Source organism: Leiobunum rupestre, chromosome 6, assembly GCF_980474605.1.
Source record: "Leiobunum rupestre chromosome 6, qqLeiRupe1.1.hap1, whole genome shotgun sequence".
In the NCBI taxonomy this organism is placed as follows: Eukaryota; Metazoa; Arthropoda; class Arachnida; order Opiliones; family Sclerosomatidae; genus Leiobunum; species Leiobunum rupestre.
The window spans coordinates 39,649,313-39,670,623 of record NC_143389.1 but is presented as its reverse complement, the minus strand read 5'-3'; the positions used below and the strand labels follow the sequence as shown (position 1 = coordinate 39,670,623).

General features: G+C 38.5%; 4 protein-coding genes across 9 annotated transcripts; 1 reads left to right on the top strand and 3 right to left on the bottom strand.

Annotated features, from left to right (window-relative positions):
* Nucleotides 1-4,785: 4,785 nt before the first annotated feature.
* LOC149940903 (proton myo-inositol cotransporter-like) lies at nucleotides 4,786-13,668 on the bottom strand. 2 transcript variants are annotated; one of them, XM_090177538.1, is made up of 12 exons: nucleotides 13,163-13,668; nucleotides 8,884-9,043; nucleotides 7,632-7,840; nucleotides 7,448-7,562; nucleotides 7,218-7,381; nucleotides 7,034-7,148; nucleotides 6,554-6,795; nucleotides 6,340-6,492; nucleotides 6,089-6,251; nucleotides 5,511-5,616; nucleotides 5,008-5,114; nucleotides 4,786-4,930 (listed from the first exon to the last, which is right to left on the bottom strand). In XM_090177538.1, exons 1-11 carry the CDS (start codon nucleotides 13,569-13,571, stop codon nucleotides 5,046-5,048), a joined length of 1,905 nt encoding a protein of 634 aa, XP_090033664.1. In that variant the 5' UTR covers nucleotides 13,572-13,668; the 3' UTR covers nucleotides 4,786-4,930; nucleotides 5,008-5,045. The 2 variants fall into 2 exon arrangements, 1 of the variants encoding a protein (XP_090033664.1); XR_016481164.1 differs by lacking the exon at nucleotides 5,511-5,616.
* A 1,106-nt stretch (nucleotides 13,669-14,774) lies between these two features.
* Nucleotides 14,775-18,479, bottom strand: LOC149940902 (uncharacterized). 5 transcript variants are annotated; one of them, XM_090177534.1, is made up of 8 exons: nucleotides 18,393-18,479; nucleotides 18,125-18,262; nucleotides 17,731-18,065; nucleotides 17,482-17,659; nucleotides 17,263-17,408; nucleotides 16,862-17,198; nucleotides 15,374-16,799; nucleotides 14,775-15,292 (listed from the first exon to the last, which is right to left on the bottom strand). In XM_090177534.1, exons 3-8 carry the CDS (start codon nucleotides 17,918-17,920, stop codon nucleotides 14,969-14,971), a joined length of 2,601 nt encoding a protein of 866 aa, XP_090033660.1. In that variant the 5' UTR covers nucleotides 17,921-18,065; nucleotides 18,125-18,262; nucleotides 18,393-18,479; the 3' UTR covers nucleotides 14,775-14,968. The 5 variants fall into 5 exon arrangements, with proteins under 5 accessions (XP_090033660.1, XP_090033659.1, XP_090033662.1 ...); XM_090177533.1 differs by having other exon boundaries at nucleotides 18,125-18,425; XM_090177536.1 differs by having other exon boundaries at nucleotides 16,709-16,799; nucleotides 18,125-18,425.
* Nucleotides 18,237-19,349, top strand: LOC149940901 (uncharacterized). Its single transcript, XM_090177540.1, has 3 exons — nucleotides 18,237-18,322; nucleotides 18,415-18,910; nucleotides 18,974-19,349. Exons 2-3 carry the CDS (start codon nucleotides 18,424-18,426, stop codon nucleotides 19,267-19,269), a joined length of 783 nt encoding a protein of 260 aa, XP_090033666.1. The 5' UTR covers nucleotides 18,237-18,322; nucleotides 18,415-18,423; the 3' UTR covers nucleotides 19,270-19,349.
* Nucleotides 19,291-20,410, bottom strand: LOC149940900 (uncharacterized). The gene is made up of 2 exons (XM_090177541.1): nucleotides 20,202-20,410; nucleotides 19,291-20,132 (listed from the first exon to the last, which is right to left on the bottom strand). The coding sequence occupies exons 1-2, from the start codon at nucleotides 20,236-20,238 to the stop codon at nucleotides 19,387-19,389; spliced, it is 783 nt and encodes a 260-aa protein (XP_090033667.1). The 5' UTR covers nucleotides 20,239-20,410; the 3' UTR covers nucleotides 19,291-19,386.
* Nucleotides 20,411-21,311: the final 901 nt, after the last annotated feature.

Below are 21,311 nucleotides of genomic sequence, written 5' to 3'. Positions count from 1 at the left end.
AGGATGATCAGCGTCTGATAAACATACGAAATTGGTTAATGGCATGCGTACTCTTTCTTATGAAGAGCACCTTAAACGCTTAAATTTAATGTCCCTTAAGGACAGGCGTGCAAGAAATGACCTCATTGAGACGTTCAAAATTATTCATGGGCAGGGCCGTGTTTAGGGGGGGGGGGGGGAGCCGGGCAGTCGCCCACGGCCGCTAAAATTTTACCATAGGGATGTATATACCAGAGGGCCGGCCGCTACACTCAGTTTCACCCATGCATTTCGCCCAGGGCCGCGAGACCTCTAAGAACGGCCCTGTTCATGGTCTCTACAATGTCCAATATAACGAGTTTTTTTAGGTCAAATGGTCAGGGCGCAAAGCCCAGGCTACAATTGTCAAAAAGCGCTGTAATAGCGCGCAACGCCGTGTGTTTTTCACTCAACGGGTTGTAAATGATTGGAATCAGCTAGCTCCCGACAATTGTGAAGGTTAAATCCTCAGCCTCAGCGTTCAAGACCCGCCTTGATAAGTTTTGTGGCTGGTAAATAAATAAAAAAAACTAAAATGTTTATATATATATATATATATATATATATATATATATATATATATATATATATATATATATATATATATATATATATATAATCTTCTGTCTGCTGTAAATGATTTTCTATCTGCTGTATACCCCATATTGTATGTCACTTTCCTTCATATTGTTTTATCTTGTTTGTATATTTCGTGTTTCAGGGCTCAATAGGTGTATTTCACTTTCCTTTCCTGACTAATAAAATTATTATTATTATTTATTTATTATACATTAATTTATGTTTGTTTTTTATTTCAGCGTTTTTAAGATGTCAAATTGAATAATCTCAAAATTTACTAAAGTCGTAAACATTGTTGGTATTCCAATATCCAGTGCCACGATTAAAAGGAGTTTGATTTACTCCGCTTAACGATTTAATAATTCAAACACTTACGTCGTTACTGTAATATTTTCTTAAATGTATTACTAAACCTCATTTTCCAAGTGTAATCCAGTATTTGTTTCCAAAACGTATTTTAAAATATCAAAGGAAGCCTGTTTCAAAATCGCTCGATGTCACGTGACCATCTTCCGCAAAGTCGAAATAAAAATCATTATCCTCATTAATTATAATTCACAAGAAGTGCCTTAGTTTCACGGCAGTGCGCTTAGAGGATGCAAAGGTGGGCAGTCGCCTAGGGCCTTTAAAATTAAGAGAGGTTAAGGGTCGAAAATATTTTATATACACGTACCAGAGATCGGGTCTTAGATGATTTTCTTTAAAAATTGTTTAGGAAAGAAATTTTGTATATCGTCGTTCTATCAGTTCAATGAATGCGTTTAAAATTAGCTATTAGTCCTTTCAGTTTACATAGAGACAAAACATTGAAGACAATGGCGGATTAATTACCGCAGGGCCGGACCGGCCCGGGTGGCTAACCGGCGATCGCCGGTCAGATCGGGGCTAAATAAGATCGGGGGCCACATCCCCGACTTATAGAGGTTATGCACATCTGGGGCCAACACGAATTCATAGCCGGTGGGGCCAACTACTAGCCAGTCCGGCCCTGAATTACCGCCGGGGCTTGAGCTTTAGTAAGCTTATCCTGACGTTGCTTTAGCCTCGTCTGGGGCTTCCTCCTAAACTTATGCAAGTTTCGAGGCCCTTAGGCTTAAGCCATGGACTAATTAACACAGGGACACCCCGTTCCCATGTTATTCCTATAGGGAGCTCCGAAAGATCCTTGTTAAATGCTCTTCCTCTTTTTATCCCCCCCCCCCCCCGACAGAATTTTACTCGGGTCAAAACGTCGCAAAAAGGAAACGGCTACCGCCATCTAGTATATAGTTTTCAATATCAAAGAATTTTGAAAAAAATAGCAAACGGTTATATCTCTGTTTTTACAACGGTCTTTTTTTGCCGCAACAATACGGTTTATGATAGTTTTTTAGCATTAGATTATATTTTTATTGGAAAAAATTAAAAACTCTGTGTATGTAAATCGTGTAAAAGTGATTCAAGATACAGCATATGAGTGGAGTATGTTTTATACCATTCCCTAAACCCTAAATCATCATCATCTACAAAATAAAACCAATATTACAATAAATAAATTCGGAAATTGATGGCGATAAAAAGGCTGTTTATTAAGCCTTGGTAAAGACTTACCAGAAATAAAATTAACATCCAATTATCTTTTCCCCTTTTTTTAGGTGGATAAATGAACATCGTTTCATAAGTTAATGAAGAAAAATTCATTTTCTATTTAGTTCAAATTAAGAAGGCAATTCAAGCTAACTTATATCTGTAAAACGAAACCGTACGCGCCACAACATGGTAGCCACATTGACTAGGTTTATGACTTGTTCATCCCCCCCCCCCTTTTTCCTCCTTCCTGTTTGACCCTAGTTTTCCGTTAGTTCTTAACTATACCGCCAGAGCGCACATTTAACAATCGCCCGAAGCAAATATTCGGGAACGGGGTGTCCCTGTGTTAATTAGTCCATGCTTAAGCGTACTTATTATATTGGTTAATCCGCCACTGCTCAAGAAGTTAATAAACTACTGGATTTCGGTCTGCTAAGCAAACGATTCGTTATTTATAAAAGACAGCGTCTGCTTAGCAGGACTTCAGGAGCTTCTAGCTTTGGCCGCTACGTGGCTCTTTTTGATTTGAAAATCAAATTAAAAACGTTTGCAATACTACTAAAAGAAATAGTTAACACGAGTCTTAGAAAACAACTGGCAATCGTCCAGGTTCTATGATTATATTTCGATAACTGGGTTTGATCACACGGCGAATAAATTCACAAGGAGACTACCCGAGGTGGTTATCACCGATTTTGTTGAAACTCGGGGGTTCGGTAGACCTTATGATAGTATGAAAATTGCCAAAGGGAAAAGTTGAAATGGGCTTTAGTTTTCCCATGGCAACCCAAAATGTTTTTGACCTCTCCATTTGAAAAAGCATGGGATTTTCTCGGATACCCAAATTTTGTTAAAATTTAAACAATATTGATCAATTTTACCCCAAATCATCGATCAATTTTACCCAAAATAGGTCAAATTCATCTTTTTGGGTATGTTTTGAAAATTTAATTTTTTCAAATTTTTTAAGTAAGTAGTACCTTGTGAAACCCAGAAAATCCCATGCTTTTTTAAATTGAGATTTTTTTGTTTTGAGAGATCAAAAACATTTTCGGTTGCCATGGGAAAACTAAAGCCCATTGCAACTTTTCCCTTTGGCAATTTCCATACTACCATAAGGTCTACCTAACCCCTGAGCTTCAACAAAATCGGTGATAACCACCTCGGGTAGTCTCCTTTGTCAGTAAATAAAAAATAATCAGCTAATACCCACAACAATTTTTTTATTCATGTGAAGTTGCTATATATACTTTTAATTATTATAAGAGCTGTGTAATACGAAAGATTTGGTTTCCTTCGTAAGAATATATTATAACTTGTAGACTTATTTTACCTGGCTTGTTGAGCTCGAGCGGCTATATTGCAATTAGGTCCAACTATTTTTTGTTAGTCGTGGCAGCCGTTACGGGCTTAGGGCTACGGCCTCGATTGTCATTGTTTTGTAGTTTTATTTAGTTCTGATGGAGATTTACGGAGATACTACTAGAAGAATTTCTTTTCACTTACTTTCTTAACAAGAACCCACCGTAGTTTACGAGAATGTGGGTACGGGTGGGTACAACAAATAATAATTATACGTAACATATTCAGCACATATTTTTACAATCTTAAACATTAGGAAAATGTTTGAGTAGTTCATCATGTTCACGTTTTTTTCTTTAAAAATAAAGGGCCTATCAAAAACCTCCGAAATCCCATATCATAGTTTTAGTGACGAAACACAAAACCAACTCTTCAAGTAGAACCCATACAATATCAAAAACCTCTGAAATCCCATATCATAACCAACTCTTCAAGTAGAACCCATACTCTTGGAATCAATTGTCACCTTTTCAGGCTTTCCCCTGGAGCGAATTATGAAAATATTTCTTAAATTATTTAAAACTTCTAAGCGACGAGTGCATTCAGATTTAAATTATTGCTATAGTAGATAAAATAAAAAACATGGAAATCTTATCGGTTGGACGTGAACCTGATAAAAGCTATACTATTCGTCTTATTTGAATGTAGAACAATGCAACACTTCAGTTCGTCGAAAAACTATAAATGCATATATTCGTAAATGTATGGGAAAGCAAAAAGGGTTTTTTTCCATGCGTAAATCTTTTTTTCTTTAAGTTATTGATGGTAAAAATAGAAATTGGTAAAATGTACAAGAATGACCCAATACGTAAATTAATTCGGTTAATTGAAATCTCGCTCTCTCTCCCTTTGCTTGTCTCAGCTCCGAATTAACCCATGGCCGGGCCCCTAGACTTCGAGATTTTTTGGGGCTCTCGACATCTTCCTCCCCCTTCTGATGCTCTAATTGCTCTTGGTGAGCCCGTAGGCTCAGGGCTGCCTTATCCATAAAGCAGACTAGGCAAAGTGCCTAGAGCCTACGATTCCATGTAACATTACCTTCGAAGGTCCGAAAAGACGGTAATTGAGATTTTTTTACCTAAGGCCTACTGAAGGGTTAAAACGACCCTGCCTAGGCTTCAGCCTAGTCAGTCTTATGGATAATGCGGCACTGGCTTGTCTTATAAATTACTCCAAAAAAGACAGATTTAAGTTTCTAAGTAACAAATTTAATTAAATACTTTTATTAATTTATTTAGGCAACAAACCAACGCTACTCGTAAAATCACCAGAAAGACTTGTTGAATAGAATTGCGGAACGTACAAATGAAAAAAATAAAAGCCTACTTTAAATTAAATTTGGCACTTCATAGAAATAAAATTGGCCAAAAATTAACTAACAAATAATTAATAAAAGATGAATCTGAAATAAAAAATATTCGTAAAAACAAATTGAGGTTTACTTCATTTTCGAGTTAAAAATAGTTCTATGATAATCACCTTAAATGAGATTAGGTTAAAATTAAACTTCCATAGTTTCACATTCTGGTGTACTCTGAATCCTCGCTAAAATTATTACCATTTATGGGTTGGCGTTTGCCGCGTTTCTGGTAAATAATCAAAGTAATGTTTAAACATTATTGCGCGGAGAGAAAACGGAATTAGCTTAATCATGCATAATATAAATTACTGTAAAAATCACATTTTGCGTTCGCGTTTCCCTTATTTTAGTTATTATTATTCGCAAAATAAGTAAAACGGTTATTCCGAAAAGGACACATCTCCGAAAAAAGAGCTGATTCTTTGAAAAAAACAAAGAATTGTTTTTAAAGAGATGTCCTTATTTCCTAATAAATATTGAATAGGCGCCACCTTAAAACCATTTTAAAGACGAGTCATTTTCCCAATAAACGACACTCGTAGTCGAAATGGGTAATTTATCCGTTAAAAAGCGCTAATAAGTAAATTAGAAGAAAAACAACGTGCGATTAGTTACTATAAACCTCGTGTGGATTATGGTTAATGGATCCATAAGCTGGAGGTGGGTCGTAGATAGATTTCGAAATAGGCAGATTCGGATCTACGTTTGCGTTAGTAGCAGTTGAAGGCCTTGAAAAGTGGAAGAATGTTATACTTATATTTTTAAAACCTACTGAAATAATTTGGTTAGTGGCAAAGTTAAAAATGTACATGTATATTTTTACCCAGGCATATTTGCGAACGTTAAAAAGTGACTTCGTCCTTAGCAACCTCATCATACAATTTTCTATTTACATCAGCAAGGATTCCTTGAGGGTTTTCGAAAGTTGGTTTGACTTAACGCGTCAACTAATTCAACTCGAGGCTCATTATGGATATGGTTCTTACATAGAGTACAACGGCAGTAAAACTCTTAACCTTTGCCCTGTTAGTTATTAATATTCTTTAATCTGTTAGGTTATAACTTATCCAAAATATATATTTTTACAAACGTAAAATATTTTACTTATGAAAATTTTCAGCGCTGTTCAAAATATGTGTACATTTTTTTACCTTTGTAAATTTAACGTGAAGTAATTGTAGGTTTATGATTAGTACTTACGGAGTTGGTTTCTTCGGTCCCGCAGTCGCCTTTCTGTCGATAAACCAAGAGTTGGCGAACAAGCTTTCAACTTCTTCCAAAGGTCTCCCTTTCGTTTCTGGTAACATGAAATAGAATAGAAGCCAGCCAAAAATGGCGAGCCCAAAATATAAATAGAACGTGCCTGAACGAAAAAGATACAATCAAAGATTCTATAAACCAAAGATAACTATTAACCGACAATCAGCCAACTGTTGGTCAGTTGGGCGTACCAAATTTCGTGATAGTCTCAGTCAAAGTTAAAAACGTCATGGCGATGAGCAAGTTAAACAACCAGTTGAAGGAAGTCGAGACGGCGAAACAGGTACCTCGCGCCCAAAGAGGATAAATCTCCGTGTTGATGGCCCACGGCATCGGACCCATTCCTGAAACGTTTCGAAGTGGGATTTCAAACTAAAACGAAAAATGTATAAACGCTCTCCTCACCTGGCGAGAAGAAAAAGAGGTAAGAAATGAGTCCCAAAAGAATGATCCAAGAATAGTCGGAAGGGCACCACTCGTAGGCCCAAGTGAGAGGGTCTTGTAATTCGGCGCCGATACACGCTCCGGAAATGGATCTAGACGTGTCATCCTCATCAACCGGGGAACACGACCCGAAATAAGGTCGATTTTCCGTATAGTTGAAACAGTAACCGCATAACACGTCGAGGACACAATCTTCGCAAGTACTAAAAGAAAATATTAAGTATTTCTCTTTCTTAAACTGTTAATGTTATTTGCTTGAAACATGAACTTTCGCAGGCTCCGACTGATTTTTGAAAATACCTTTCGGAACAAAAAAATCGTTAGGTGGAGTATCTGAAAGCTGCGTGTTTAATTTGAATGGCCTAGATGGATAATTAACTCGCAAGAGCTATATCGTTAGCCTCTGGTATCACGATTAACGAAAACGTTGGAAGAACTTACTTTAGACGGTGGCAAGGCGTGTCAATGGCACCTGGATCCAATTCCGTTATGGGAGGAGATTTCAAAGCAGTTATGTGGAATCCAATCGCCAAAAGCACAAGACTAGCACTAACACCTAGAAGAAAATGTTCGAATACTTTGACCTAAGTTCTTACTAGCAGTTTAGTTTTTAGAAACTCCTTACCTGCCATACTGCCCAAAAAGAGTTGTCGTCTCCCAATTTTCTCAACTAAGTACATTCCGATAAAGCCAACTACAAAATTTACCCCCGAAGTTGCCGTGGACAGCCAGATGGCCTTCGAAGGGTCGTGAAAGCCGGCCATTTGAATAATAGTGGCGCTATAATACCTATTTAAGGGATAAATTGACCAGATAAGATCAGGAATTCCTTTTGTGTTTTCAATATCCAATTACATGACAGTGTTGATTCCGCAAATTTGTTGGAAGGTTTGAAGCAGACAACCTAAGACGAGTGCTCGCCGCAACGCGGGATGTTTTAGAACTTGAAATAATACAAAACCTTTAGCGGCTAAACGACAAAGAAAATACGCGTGAGTTAGGATATCTTTGAATACAGCGAACGAGTTTGTATCAGTACTTTCTTGTTCCTTTTCTACTTCCAAACAGTTGTTTTTGATAGCCTCAAATTCGAGTTCGATGTTGGCCGTTTCACCTCGAAGTTTGCGCAAGCCAGCCACGGCCTGTTCATACTTGCGTTTGCTTATGAGCCATCGAGGCGATTCGGGCATCATGAGGAATCCGAAGAATTGGAAAAATGACGGGACGGCAGCTAAACCCAACATGTACCTGAGAAATCGTACTTTTCCGAATTAATTTTCAGGCTTATTCAATTTTAACAAAAGTAAATAGGGGAGAAAGTAATTGAACTTAGATCGGCAATTATTTTTTTCAAGATTTCGCTTCCAGCCTGCATACCTATTTATAGAGAGTTTTATGGAAAATTGTACTCTACCGCGCTGAGAGTAGCTAGCTTTTTTGATTATTTGGCAAATATAATCTTGTAATACGCAGTTATTTCTTTCTATTGCTAAAATATATCAGATATTAAAACTAATCAAAGTATTAAATTGCTTATTTGGCATTATCAAATTAAATCTCTTGGGTAGTGCCTCTACAAGAATATATTTATTTATAGTTTGGGATAATGACTATGTTGAGACGATGTTTAACGTTGCTACCAATTAATATCAGGCCCGTCTTAAGACTTTTTGGGGCCCTGGGCTAAAATATTTCTTAAGACCTTTACGATCCCCAACCGTCAGCCGTTGTATGTCCGTTGTCTAAATTCAACTGCACAAATAAGATTTTTACTGACAGTGACCCGCTGTTAGATCTTAGAAATTGTTGGTACTGTATGATACGCGATATGGCGATGAGTCAATTTACTTTAGACGTAACTATAAGATACATCATATTAAATAAGCATCAATAATATTTAACCAACTAAACCCTTATACCTAGAGTAGAGGCTGTATGGCTGGCCTTTCCGGGGGCATCAAAACTGGCTGGGGGTCCTGGGCTGTAGCCCATTCAGCCCATGCCCTAAGACGGTCCAGAATTCCATATCACGCTCCTTCTTAAAAGAAAAATCAGCCGTGTGAACACAATGGTTCCCTAAAACGACTTCTGACACGATTGAAGCACACTTCGGTGACGTATTTCCTTCCCTCCATGAAGCCCACGGTCCGTCTCAACATACTTATCCTTGAGTATTCTTGTCTCTAGAAGAGCGCTATATTTTTTAATCAATATGTAATTCCATTATCCCTTTTAGCTAGAGAATACGCCGTCAGTTCTAGACTTTCCCCCTTTCTGGATTAGAATTATACCTCCAGCCTTCTTCTTTGTCAGTGCTAAAGGCTCCAGCTAGAACACTGGCAATGAACATTCCGAAAGCGATGGAAATCTGGTACAAAGTGACCATAATTCCGCGAATATCGGCAGGAGCCACTTCACCTATATAGACCGGAACGCTCATAGACGCAATTCCTAAAGAAATAACATATTCAAATTACGGGTTCCTATGAGCATCATCAGAGCCACCTTAGTCTGCCTAAGTTCCTTAGACATTTCAAGTATATAAATATGGTTTTCTATTCGCAACCAAAAGTTTCGATAGATGGCGCGACCGTTGCGTCAAAAATGGTATATGTGGGGGAAACGAAACGCCGGCTCCATTCGAAGACGCGTTAAATTTTAAAATATTTACTATTAAATCTATTGGTTTTTAACACGCTCAGTTTATTTTTTCAACAATGTGGTTAAAATTTTGTTGGGTTACACCTTTTCCTAAAATTGCGAAAGGGCTGGGTAATAAAATTAAAAGTTTGGTTATGTATTTGTCTCATATCTAAACAAACGATTAGAAAATATAGTATATATTATACATATAAAACTATATTCTGCTAAATTTTGACGTTGGTAATAATCAATTAAAGGGTGTGTCAATTATTCTCCGTAAGTTACTTTTTTCAGCACATAATTTAAAGGCTTGACACACCTATTGATTTTCCTACATCTGTTACGTCCTCTTTGGGTACATGGCTTCGGTTCGTATTCCCCCTCAAACTTAGTTCATGTAAATTCCGCTTGGTGTCGCTACTGAAACATAGGGTTGCGAATTTAATATTTATTATGTATCACCATATGTAACATAATTACTCATAAGTATGCCTCTGTATAAAATTTCCATTGAAAAAAATTCAATGAGACCTTGTTTCACGCGGAACATACATTAAGCGGACCCAAAAATGCCAAAATGCTCATAATCCTTGCGCTATTGAAAAGGTTACCCAGGAAACAAAATCTCGTGATCGCGAGACACGAGCTAAACTTGACATGGGCCAAGGTTCTTACAAGCGGCACTATAAGGTTGGCTTTTGTAAGAGGGGCGCGAAGGTAAATTTCTAAAGTCGCGCGGGATGGGGGAAGATAGCTATGATTCCCCTAGTCTGGGGACGGGGCTGGCGAGAAATAAAGAAACAAGATGCCGCAACAGAGGCAGAGGTTAAAGTACCCTATATCGTTTTTGTAGTGTTCTCAGTCATAAAAATAAATTTAATCACTAAAAAAATTACGTCATTTACGTCATTTCCGTTAAAAAAGGTGTCATTGTAAAGTTTATCTTATTGACACACTTAGGATAATTATGCCAATTATGGTATCGGTCGAGTGGAGCCATATCTGCAGTGTTACCTTCCTTGTCTACGTTATTGTTACTTTGTAAAATTTATTGAGCATAATTTGATGTGTTTGCGGTTTGTTTTTATTACCGTACTCTTAATTGAACAAATTAAAAACAAAACAAATAAATTAATGGTGTTTATAAATACCTGGGTATTTATGTATTTTGGGTATTTACCCGGGTAAGTACCTAAGGTATTTACCCTGCGTTATAAGTACCCGGGTATTTTACATCACTATTTCCAACCAAACAGCGGATTCGTACACCGCATTACGGTTAAATATATACCAACAATACGTAAAATGTGAAAAATTTCACTTCGTAAGGGTATTTTCTTAATCATAAATCATATTTTCCCTCTGTTATAGTTATAGAAAAGACTATGTATGTATTTATCACAACAGGTCAAGAAATTTGAACGACAACGTCAGGAGTATCTACACGTTCGTGAAATTAATTTATTTAAAATTGGTTAACGTGCTTTCGCTTTGACTGCTAAAGAAAACATGAAGAGTTAAGATAGTATTTTCACACATTTTAGAAATATTTGCATGACGAAAATAAAAGTGTTTAACCAATACTAAAACGCGCCTTATGCATGGCTGTGAGCGTTGTCTAAAGACAAACATTTGTTTTCGTGTATCCTACTTTACTTTAAATTGTCTCCGTAGTCCGATTTCACCCAAAGTTTGTGGATAATATATAAGGCTTAGGAACATTTAAATTTACACCAGAATTTACGATTGCTAAAACGCATGTTGCTAGAAAAGGAACAACCGAGGGGCTAACCACTCTTAGAAAATCTGTACACCGGATTACGCTTAGATTAGCACTGCCAAAGGCAGGGACTTCAAAGATTACGCGTAATCCCATTAGTACAGTCAAAGGTACGGCTCTGTACACCGATTACGCGGAGTGATCAGCCCCTCGGGAACAACACTAGGAGCAACAAACACAAGGAGAACGCAGCTAGCAGCTAAAGCAGTGTTGTGTACAAATTTCATTGGACAAACGTTTACCTTGAACGTTTTATGGGCGGGGGGGAAGACAATTTCCGAATTGTTCCCTTCCGACGGCAACAGGCGCTAAAGCGTCTAAACCATGAAAATTGTACACAAGAAAATCCACGACTTTTGACGGGTTGCGTTCTCCTTGTGTGGGGTGCTGTGTTTGTTGCTCCTAGCTGCCATAATTATCTCTCGATTTGTTGAGCTGGAAAAGTGTAATATTCAGTATTTTTATTTAAACGCTATATATTATACGTGTCACATTAGTTCAACCGAAATATGTCGTCGTTTTCAAGTCATAAAGGGTTCCGACTACCCGTTCTTCGTCAATGATTAACGCGAAAAGAAAACCGTGGAGGATGATCACGTGACTCTCAACGTGGTCTTTCAAACTTCTAGAGCGCTCTGCTTAACCTCACTACTATGTCTTTCTTCCGAAACGTGTTTTGAAAAATCATCGGGAGGCTGCGAATATACATGTGTCAAGCGAATAGCATTATCAGTATTCAGTTGAATACTTCGCTCTAAAGATATGCATTAATTATATACCGCTGGTAAAAGTATTTCTGTGAAAGTTTTAATTTACGAACGCCAACTGAGTCTACCAAATCTACTATCTCACTGCTAATTAACCTTGAACAAACTCAGTTTAACCGCATACGGCACACGATTAACGGGAGACCTTGGGTTTTGAAACCGATATATTTGAATAAACTGAAAGGTACGATATTAAAAGCGTGATAGAATTCGAATGATTTAGGTGTACCAGATGATAATGTAGAGCTGCAGAGTCTCCCTCATAGCCTGTAGCCTAGTAATTTAAACGTACAGGTGTGAATTTTGCAGAGCAAATAACTCAGTAAATTAATCTGTCGGAAAGGTATTCGCCACACACTTATATTTCAGGGTGTTTGAAGTGGAATGAAGCACCTTATTTATTGAGTATAATCCTAATTCTAGGGCTTACACGATTTTTGAAAAAAGGCTCATTTTGCCATACTTCGGGTATATGGCGCCTAAAAAAATTAGAAATAGTTCTACATGAAAGACAGCTTGGCGCCCGGTTCAAAATGTAACCCCTGAATCCGGGTCGGTATGCCTGCATTTTGCCGATTAGGTTAGGCAAAGCCCTCGGGGTTTTAAGTAGATAAACATAACTCTATAGTTATGTTAAATAAATGTGTCAGTTAGTCGAAATAATAACTGATTGATGTGTGGAGTGACGTGTAACTGACGTCATACCTAAAAAGATAAGCTTCCCTAGAGAAAAATACGCGCAGACTGTACGCCTCGGCATGACTCACTGCGCTCGCTCACTAAAAAGGTGAAAACTACTTTCCTGCCCTAATCTAACTTTCAAAATCGTAGCTCTAAATTCGTTAGAAACTGTTCGGGTGTAGCCCAAGAGAATTCGCCTTATGGCGATGTCTGATAATTCTAGAAATGGTTCTCACTTATATGAATGTTATTTATAAACGTAAAGTGACATCAATAAATACATTTTTTATCCTCGTTAACGCTGCCACGGGGATTGAAGGTTGTTTGTAAATAGTACGTTTATAAACGCGGTTCAAGGGCCACACCGGCGTTTGAAAAATTCGGCCCGAATTTAGCACGTGGTAGCAGATACGAACAAACCTATTTTGGAAACTAGCACGTGAAACAGGTCAAATTCAAATGCCGGTGTGGCCCTTTAAAGTACATGGTGAAATAACAGTTAACTGTTTAACTCGGCTATTATTTTAGATTTTCTTGACCTTTTTAAGGCCTAAATTAGAATTTGTCACAGAACTATAGTACAATTAACTTCAAAATATTTGCCGGAATTTTTACAAATTTCAATTTTCCATGAACTGTGCTAACCCTGAATAAAAGAACATACCAAAAAACAAAAAACAAAACAAAAATGATACGAACCTATTCCTGCTCCCACGATGAGCCTGCCACCCAGGAGGAGGTACTTTCCTTCGGCCACGCCCATCATAATAGCCCCACCTGTGAAAACGACACTGGCCAAGAGGATGACCGGTTTGCGGCCGAAATAGTCGGCCATGTAACCGGTCAACAGGGAAAACAACCAGGCCATAGCCACTGTGGAGCTGACTATTATTTCTTGCCACGTTGAAGTGAGGCTGAATGTGTCTTTGAGCAGTATCATGGCTCCGGACACCACTCCGGTATCGTAGCCGAAGAGAAAACCACCGATGGCCGACAGGATGGTGGCCAAGTAGATAAAGAATGGCCTTTTACCACCACCCACCGAGCTGGACGACTGGTAGATGTTACTCGTTTCATCGGCCGGACTTTCTACAATACCGCCGTGCATTATGATTTCGAAATTTAAATAATATTTATTCTATTAAACAAACAGCGTGCGCTGGAAATATTTGGTAAACGACTACCCGAAATTACAGTTTATCCTATTAAACCTGATACACTTTATTCTGTTACAAAGAACCTAAGTAATAATGAATACAGCGAGACGCGAAATCTACAGCCTCCGAAACTGTTAAGTTTATGCCGCAAAGTGGCGGAAAGAGGGAACATGTCGCGGAATAAGCGAATCGAACAACAACTATACTCCGGGGAAAACACAGTATATGATGATAGCAGCGTACACTTGGCCTACACTTAAAAACCAATTCCCCCAAATTTTAAACATTCCCGCCATAGCCCCTAGCGCGCAACGAAGGAGACAAATATACCACGTCTGCTTTTTTGTCTGCTGCGAAATTTTATTAATAACAAAAATCCAAATCCAGGAGAATCTAAAATAAAATGGGGAAAAAACACTCGCAAAAGTGGCGGAAAAAAGTGCGTGTCGGAATTACATCTTTGGCATTAAATTTGAAACCCGCTTACATGTGGGATGATTCGAAAATTACACCTGAAGAGGCTAAAATGTTTTTGGAAGAAGTACTTTCCAGCTTTGACCAGGACGAACCCATGCTAACGCGGAAGAACTTAAACATCCTAACATTGCTCGATGATGTGTTCGTTATTTGTTTCGATTCTGCTAGAGATAATTTAAATACCTTGGCAGCGTCTAATTTCTCAGATACATTTTTTAGTTTTGATAACGTAAATGTACCCAACTTGACAATGTACAAACGTGTAATTGAAACAATGAGTAGCCAATTTGCGGAGTTAAGTGAAAGACAAACTACAAAGCCGGAGATTTACCATTTAGAGATAGAACCAGAGTGGTCGTTAACGCTAATTTGGGGGATTTTGTTAGGTTATCCCGTTGTTTTGACAGCATCGCGTGATGACAAAAATTCTACCATACCCGCATTGATTAATCAAAAGATATTTCTAAAAATTGACCAAGAAATAGCGCAGAAAATTAATGTAAACTGCGTAATTCCCTTTCAGTATTTACTATACAGCTTTAGCTATCCTGAAGAATCAAAGTCTCAATTTGAAGATGCTGTTCAATTATGGTTTCATAAACTAACAACAAAATGCAATTTAGAAAGTCATTTGCATATGACTTCTTGCCATAGCCAGGAATATAATTCGGTTCTAGTGTTATAAATAAACGTGTTTATTGGAATATGTTATAAAATGGGTAGGATTACAAACGCTTTAAAATGGATATAATTTATACCTTGTACTTAGCAGTTTCTCTAAGAATAAAATAATGTACTTAAATACAAACAAGAAGTAACAGACTGTTTTGGTGCAGACACCATAAATTTGTTCTCAAAAAAAAGAAGACTTTCAAACTGAATACCAAAGTTTCTGGTTTAAAAGGAAGTTCAATCTTAAATCTTCCGAATCTACCTGAATACCCTTATCAATAATAACTGGGATTTTGGTCTCAATTTGATCAGTTTGCGCCTCTTTGGTTTGTCTAGCATTTTGGATATTTGTGCAGGAAAATGACTCAGACAGTGAGAGCTCCAGTTTACCATCTGGTTTCGATATATTTTTGACTTGAAAAAAAAGTTGATCCTGAATTTCTTTCCACAGCCATACCCAATATTGCTCTGTAGGAAAGCAGCTAACTCCGTTTAGGGCTTCTGTTTCTTTATGTTTAGTAATCTGGAAGTTTAAGAAAATATTTTATAGTTATTATTCTTTTGTCTTTAAATACAATTGCTGATTTAAAAATTTTATATTTACCTCATTTTGAGGGATGTTTTTTACTCTTTGAGGGCTTTCAACAATATTAACTGGACTGGAAACACGCTTAGGGGGAGTGTAATCGCATCTAGGTGCACAGGAAACAGGCTTAAGGGGAGTGGAACCCTTCCTAGTTGGAGTGGAAACGGGCTTAATGGGAGTGGAACCCCGCCTAGTTGGAGTGGAAATTGGATTAAGGGGAGTGGAACCCTGCCAAGGTAGAGTGGAAACGCGCTTACTTGGAGTAAAACCCCGCCTAGGGGAAGTAGAACCACGCCAAGTTGAAGTGGAAACGCAACTAGGGGGAGTGGAAATTGGTTTTATCGGAGTGGAACCCTGCCAAGCTGGAGTAAAACCCCGTCTAGGGGAAGTGGAACCGCGCCTAGTTGGAGTGGAAACGGGCTTAATGGGAGTGGAACCCCGCCTAGTTGGAGTGGAAATTGGATTAAGGGGAGTGGAACCCTGCCAAGGTAGAGTGGAAACGCGCTTACTTGGAGTAAAACCCCGCCTAGGGGAAGTAGAACCACGCCAAGTTGGAGTGGAAACGCGCCTAGGGGGAGTGGAAATGGGTTTTATCGGAGTGGAACCCGGCCAAGCTGGAGTAAAACCCCGTCTAGGGGAAGTGGAACCGCGCCTAGTTCGAGTGGAAATGGGTTTTATCGGAGTGGAACCCCGTCCAGCGGAAGTGGAACCGCGCCTAGTTGGAGTGGAAATGGGTTTTATCGGAGTGGAACCCCGTCCAGCGGAAGTGGAAACGCGCCAAGTTGGAGTGGAAACGCGCCTAGGGGGAGTGGAAATGGGTTTTATCGGAGTGGAACCCGGCCAAGCTGGAGTAAAACCCCGTCTAGGGGAAGTGGAACCGCGCCTAGTTCGAGTGGAAATGGGTTTTATCGGAGTGGAACCCCGTCCAGCGGAAGTGGAACCGCGCCTAGTTGGAGTGGAAATGGGTTTTATCGGAGTGGAACCCCGTCCAGCGGAAGTGGAAACGCGCCAAGTTGGAGTGGAAACGCGCCTAGGGGGAGTGGAAATGGGTTTTATCGGAGTGGAACCCGGCCAAGCTGGAGTAAAACCCCGTCTAGGGGAAGTGGAACCGCGCCTAGTTCGAGTGGAAATGGGTTTTATCGGAGTGGAACCCCGTCCAGCGGAAGTGGAACCGCGCCTAGTTGGAGTGGAAATGGGTTTTATCGGAGTGGAACCCCGTCCAGCGGAAGTGGAAACGCGCCAAGTTGGAGTGGAAACGCGCCTAGGGGGCGTGGAAACGCGCTTAAGGGGTTCTTCACTATTTCTTTCGAAATTAAATGCGACTGGCGAAGTAAATACATTTTCTTCATTTACCAGAAGTCCAGGTAAAGTACATTTGGATGAACTTGAAGAAGATGGTGTTAAATAAGAAAACGAACCGGTTTTATTGCAACTGTGTGAAAAGCTATAATAAAAACATTTTTAAAAATGAAAATAATTTTTTTTAAATTAATATGAAGATCTGACCTTCGTTGTTCTTCGTAATTTTCTTTTGGTTCATCTTCGTGAAGCATTTCAGAGTCTGAAGACTTTGGTGAATAAAAGTCAGAATTTGCTGTACATTTGCGCTGTTGTGATTTTGGAGAGATATATGGCTTCTCTCTTTGGCTTGCTTGTCGATCATGAAATGAAAAATCCCTTGACAACACTTCTCTATCAAATATTTGTATATTTCTTTCCGAAGTACGATTAGTACTATTCATATTGGGTTTGAACAAAAATGGACTGTCTTCTCCAGAGTCATTTGATAGTTTCGAACTATTAATTTGAAAGTCTTCAAGCAAATATTGGCTAGCTTCAGGGTCTATTAATTATCCAAATTTGTTTGTAGTTTTAGGTATATTTTACATTAAATTTAGATCATTTACCTTCGTGTACTTCATAGGCGTGTGACTGATTTTTAACGGTGTAATTGAGAAGTTTGTCTTCTCTCTGATTATGAATTTCATGGCACCATTGATCAAGATTAGATACTGGTACATTATAAATTGCAGGCATAGTAACAGCACGCGATCTGAAATTAAGCAAAAGGTAAGAGTATATACATATTCCATTCACTTTTTAAGTTTTTATTCTTCTTACCATACCTTTTTTTGAGATTGGACTTGTAACTCTGTTGCCTGTTTGATCTATCATCTAATCCTTGGTTAGGACATCCAGATGAACTTGAAAATAAGATTGAAGAGGGTTTACTTTGACTACCTGAGCTACTGCTTGGCCGATGTCTGTTCATATTTTGAGGTTGAAATGTTGAATAGGTAGAATCTTAGGAAATGAAATTGATTCATTTGGTAGCAGCACCAAAAATTAAAAAACTATAGAACCTAAAAACTCACTGGTAGTGGTGATAGGCTTCGTATTTAAGGCAAACTCTCTAGATTGAAAATAAATTGAGGCAGGTGTAAAGGCTGTTGGGGTTTGTCCATTTAATTGTTTCGCCAAACGCATTCGAGCAAAAAACTCGTCCTGTTTTCTTTTCTCTTCCTTTTGCCTAATACGACTGCGAGCTCCACCCATCCAATTCATCTTTATTCACGTTATTTTATTAACGCAAAATTCCCGCATGAATAAAAGTCAAACATTTTACTAAGGCTTAGTGTAATAACAGTCATTGTACGCATAACAGTTAATCCATTTTGGTGATGCCATCAACCACAATTATTATTAATTTCTATTAAAAATAATTAAAAATGTAAACAAATTCTGAAAAAAATATAATAGCAAACTTACGTGAAAACCTAACAAAAACACAACATTGAATATCATACACGGGCCACGGTGTCCCAACAGGAGCCACGATTCTAAAATACAATTGAAGCACTGCAGTTTTCGCGGCACATTCCCGTACTGTGAAGATCGAGCTGCCACCTAGATTGTCAAGGCCAAAACATAAGATTTGAAAACCCTCTCATCCTTCGTTTACAAAGAGTTATCTAATCTTTTGCTTTATCTACATAGATTTAATATTTTGTAAGAGAATTATTTTCTTTAAGAATACTTTTTTTTTCTGAACCATTTAGCAATCTTCAATGGCACACAACTTAGCTGGAAAAATTGCAATTATAACTGGGGCGAGCTCAGGAATAGGACAGTCTACTGCCATTCAGTTTGCTAAGTTAGGTTGTTGGCTGACTTTGACTGGGAGAAATGAATTAAATTTAAATGAAACTGCTCAGCAGTGCCAAAACGTGGGATTGACACCTAAACAAATTTTGGTCCAAGTAGCAGACTTGAACACGGAAGATGACACCAAAGCCATTGTCACTAACACGCTGGAACATTTTGGCAGGTTAAACATTCTGGTGAATTGCGCCGGAATTATTGGCCTGGGTACTACAGAAGAAACTACCCTGTCTAAATATGATGAAATTATGAATGCCAATGTTCGTTCAGTGTTTCATCTTACACAATTAGCCATTCCTCATCTCAAGAAAACTAAGGGCAACATAGTCAATGTCTCAAGTGTCAATGGTCTACGATCTTTTCCTGGTGTTTGCGTCTATAATATGAGCAAAAGTAATGATAAATAATAAATAATCATTTGGTTTCATTAATATAAATAATGGAATTAACCACTAGGTGCCTTGGATCAGTTAACAAGAACTGCTGCCTTGGAATTAGCAGCTGATGGTGTCAGGGTTAATTCAGTGAACCCTGGTGTCATTGTCACCAACTTGCAGAAAAGGGGTGGGTTGAATGATGAGCAATACAAGCAGTTTTTAGAAAAAAGTAAAACGACCCACGCCTTGGGAAGACCTGGAACCCCGGAAGAAGTTGCTCAGACAATAGCTTTTCTGGCATGTGATGAATCTTCATTCATTACTGGTGCTACAATTCCTGTTGACGGGGGTAGGGCTCAAATGTGTCCCCGTTGAAAAAATAAAAAAAGGAACAAATTAACAAAAAAATATTTTTATTGAATGATATGTCTAACAATAAACAATTAAACAAACAAGAACAATTATTTTCCCTCTAAAAGTAGGCAAGAAGCTTTATCTAGGGCACATGATACTGCGGCCACCATCAATTGGCAAAGTAACTCCAGTTATAAAGGATGCATCTTCGGAAGCTAAGAAACTTATGGCCTTGGCAACCTCGGAAGTGGTTCCAACTCGTCCCATTGCGTGAGTACTTTTGCTATGTTCCAAAAAGGCAGCGTATTGCTCGTCATTCATTCCTCCTCTCTTGTGAACCTCAGTAACAATAACCCCAGGATTAACCGCATTAACTCTAACTCCATCTGCTGCCAATTCAAGAGCTGCTGTTCTTGTTAGCTGATCTAGAGCAGCTTTACTCATATTATACGCCACCACACCAGGAAAGGCCCTCAGACCAGTGACACTAGACACGTTAACCATGTTTCCCTTAGTTTTAATTAGGTGGGGAATACATATTTGCATTAAATGGAAAACTGATCTACAGTTGATATTCATCATCTCATCATAAGATTTTAGTGATGTATTTGCTGTAGTTCCAGCACTTAAAATTCCTGCGCTATTAATCAGTATATCTAGTCTTCCAAATCTGGCTAATGTTACATCCAAAACACGCAGTGTGTCTTCTTCCTTGGATAAATCAGCTACTATATGAGTTATTTTTTCAAGAGGAAGACCATTAACTAGCTGGCATTCTTCCACAGTTTTAAGTAAGTTTGCTTCATTTCGACCAGTAATAGCTATACTGCATCCCAAAGAGGCAAAATGCACAGCAGTGTCCTTGCCTATTCCACTACTACTACCTGTAAATAATGAATAAGTTATAGCTCAATATCATGGTCACAGAATAGTACTTCAGAATTCAAATCTACCTGTAATAAGTGCAACCTTTCCCTCAAGTTTGGCCATATTTAAGCTAAATTTGACAAAATTAACTGGAGGGTGGGAGGACAGATCAATCGTCTAATTCAAATACGAAAAATTCGCATCACGGGTTTTTTTATGTCAAGTTGACAGGACCAAAACGATTGACATCCAAAATGACTCCCAGCAACCCGACTTGGCTAGATCGTCAGTAGGGTATGACGTCACTGAGGTTCTGAAGCGTAATCTTAGCGGGACAAAATTTCCTTCTGCGGGCTACTTAAGAGAAATAAACTATATAAACAGAAGCATTTAATTGTATTCTCAGGCGTGTGCTTCTCTTGTTATGTTATGAGGGGCAACAGTATAGATAGGTCACTAGTGGTTTAGTTTACGGCCGTTTCGCTCGTGACTCGGTACGCCAAACTCGGCGCCGATTTTGAACTTGACTCGTACCAAAATGTATTTATTTATACCAAAAGTAAATGAACCAAAGTTTTCGAAATAGCTCTCAGAATCGGAGGGCGTTTTCCTGATGAAAATGATGATAAAATCGAGTCAAATAAAAGCTAATTTCCATCCCCGTCTTTTGACGCGATAAATTGCACTTGGGAATTGTGGGTATAGCTATTTCTATGCATAAAAAATTGTTTCATAAAAACAAAAACGTTTTTTTTCGGCCTAGAAGCGCGCAAATTTTCAAATCGAGGTAAAAATGAAACTTCATAAGGAAAACGCCTCCAACATGGGGAGTATAGCAATCTGATAACTTTGGTTCATTTACTTTCGTTTATACTTAATGACTGTTGAGACCCTCCCCCTCCCCCCCCATGCTCAAAAAGTTAACTACTTCCGCCTAAAACAATGAAATCATCATTGGTTCCTAATACTTACATCTTCCGAAGCGTATGTCGGTGACGATTTTACTCCCTCCCCTCTCCTGCCATGAGTAATTTAGACCAAGATGCAGATCGTCTCAAAATGGTCATTCTACCAAAGTATAAATACATTATTGTTCAAACCCAATCTCACCTCACTCCCCCCTTTTTTTACAACCTATTACTTGCATACATGGGAGTACTTGCTTGAAAATGATTTACCATAAGTCTATAAAGATG

What these genes read in the sequence shown, in the direction of transcription:
- LOC149940903 (XM_090177538.1), bottom strand. Translation starts at nt 13,571, where the DNA reads ATGCACGGCGGTATTGTAGAAAGTCCGGCCGATGAAACGAGTAACATC. An exon ending in TGCGGAATCAACACTGTCAT is followed by an intron (nt 7,382 to 7,447) that starts GTAATTGGATAT and finishes TCCCTTAAATAG; the next exon opens with GTATTATAGCGCCACTATTA. An exon ending in TGAGACTATCACGAAATTTG is followed by an intron (nt 6,252 to 6,339) that starts GTACGCCCAACT and finishes TTTTTCGTTCAG; the next exon opens with GCACGTTCTATTTATATTTT.
- LOC149940902 (XM_090177534.1), bottom strand. Translation starts at nt 17,920, where the DNA reads ATGAATTGGATGGGTGGAGCTCGCAGTCGTATTAGGCAAAAGGAAGAG. An exon ending in GAAGCCTATCACCACTACCA is followed by an intron (nt 17,660 to 17,730) that starts GTGAGTTTTTAG and finishes TCATTTCCTAAG; the next exon opens with ATTCTACCTATTCAACATTT. An exon ending in CGCCTATGAAGTACACGAAG is followed by an intron (nt 17,199 to 17,262) that starts GTAAATGATCTA and finishes GATAATTAATAG; the next exon opens with ACCCTGAAGCTAGCCAATAT.
- LOC149940901 (XM_090177540.1), top strand. Translation starts at nt 18,424, where the DNA reads ATGGCACACAACTTAGCTGGAAAAATTGCAATTATAACTGGGGCGAGC. An exon ending in CGTCTATAATATGAGCAAAA is followed by an intron (nt 18,911 to 18,973) that starts GTAATGATAAAT and finishes ATTAACCACTAG; the next exon opens with GTGCCTTGGATCAGTTAACA.
- LOC149940900 (XM_090177541.1), bottom strand. Translation starts at nt 20,238, where the DNA reads ATGGCCAAACTTGAGGGAAAGGTTGCACTTATTACAG. An exon ending in AAAGGTTGCACTTATTACAG is followed by an intron (nt 20,133 to 20,201) that starts GTAGATTTGAAT and finishes CATTATTTACAG; the next exon opens with GTAGTAGTAGTGGAATAGGC.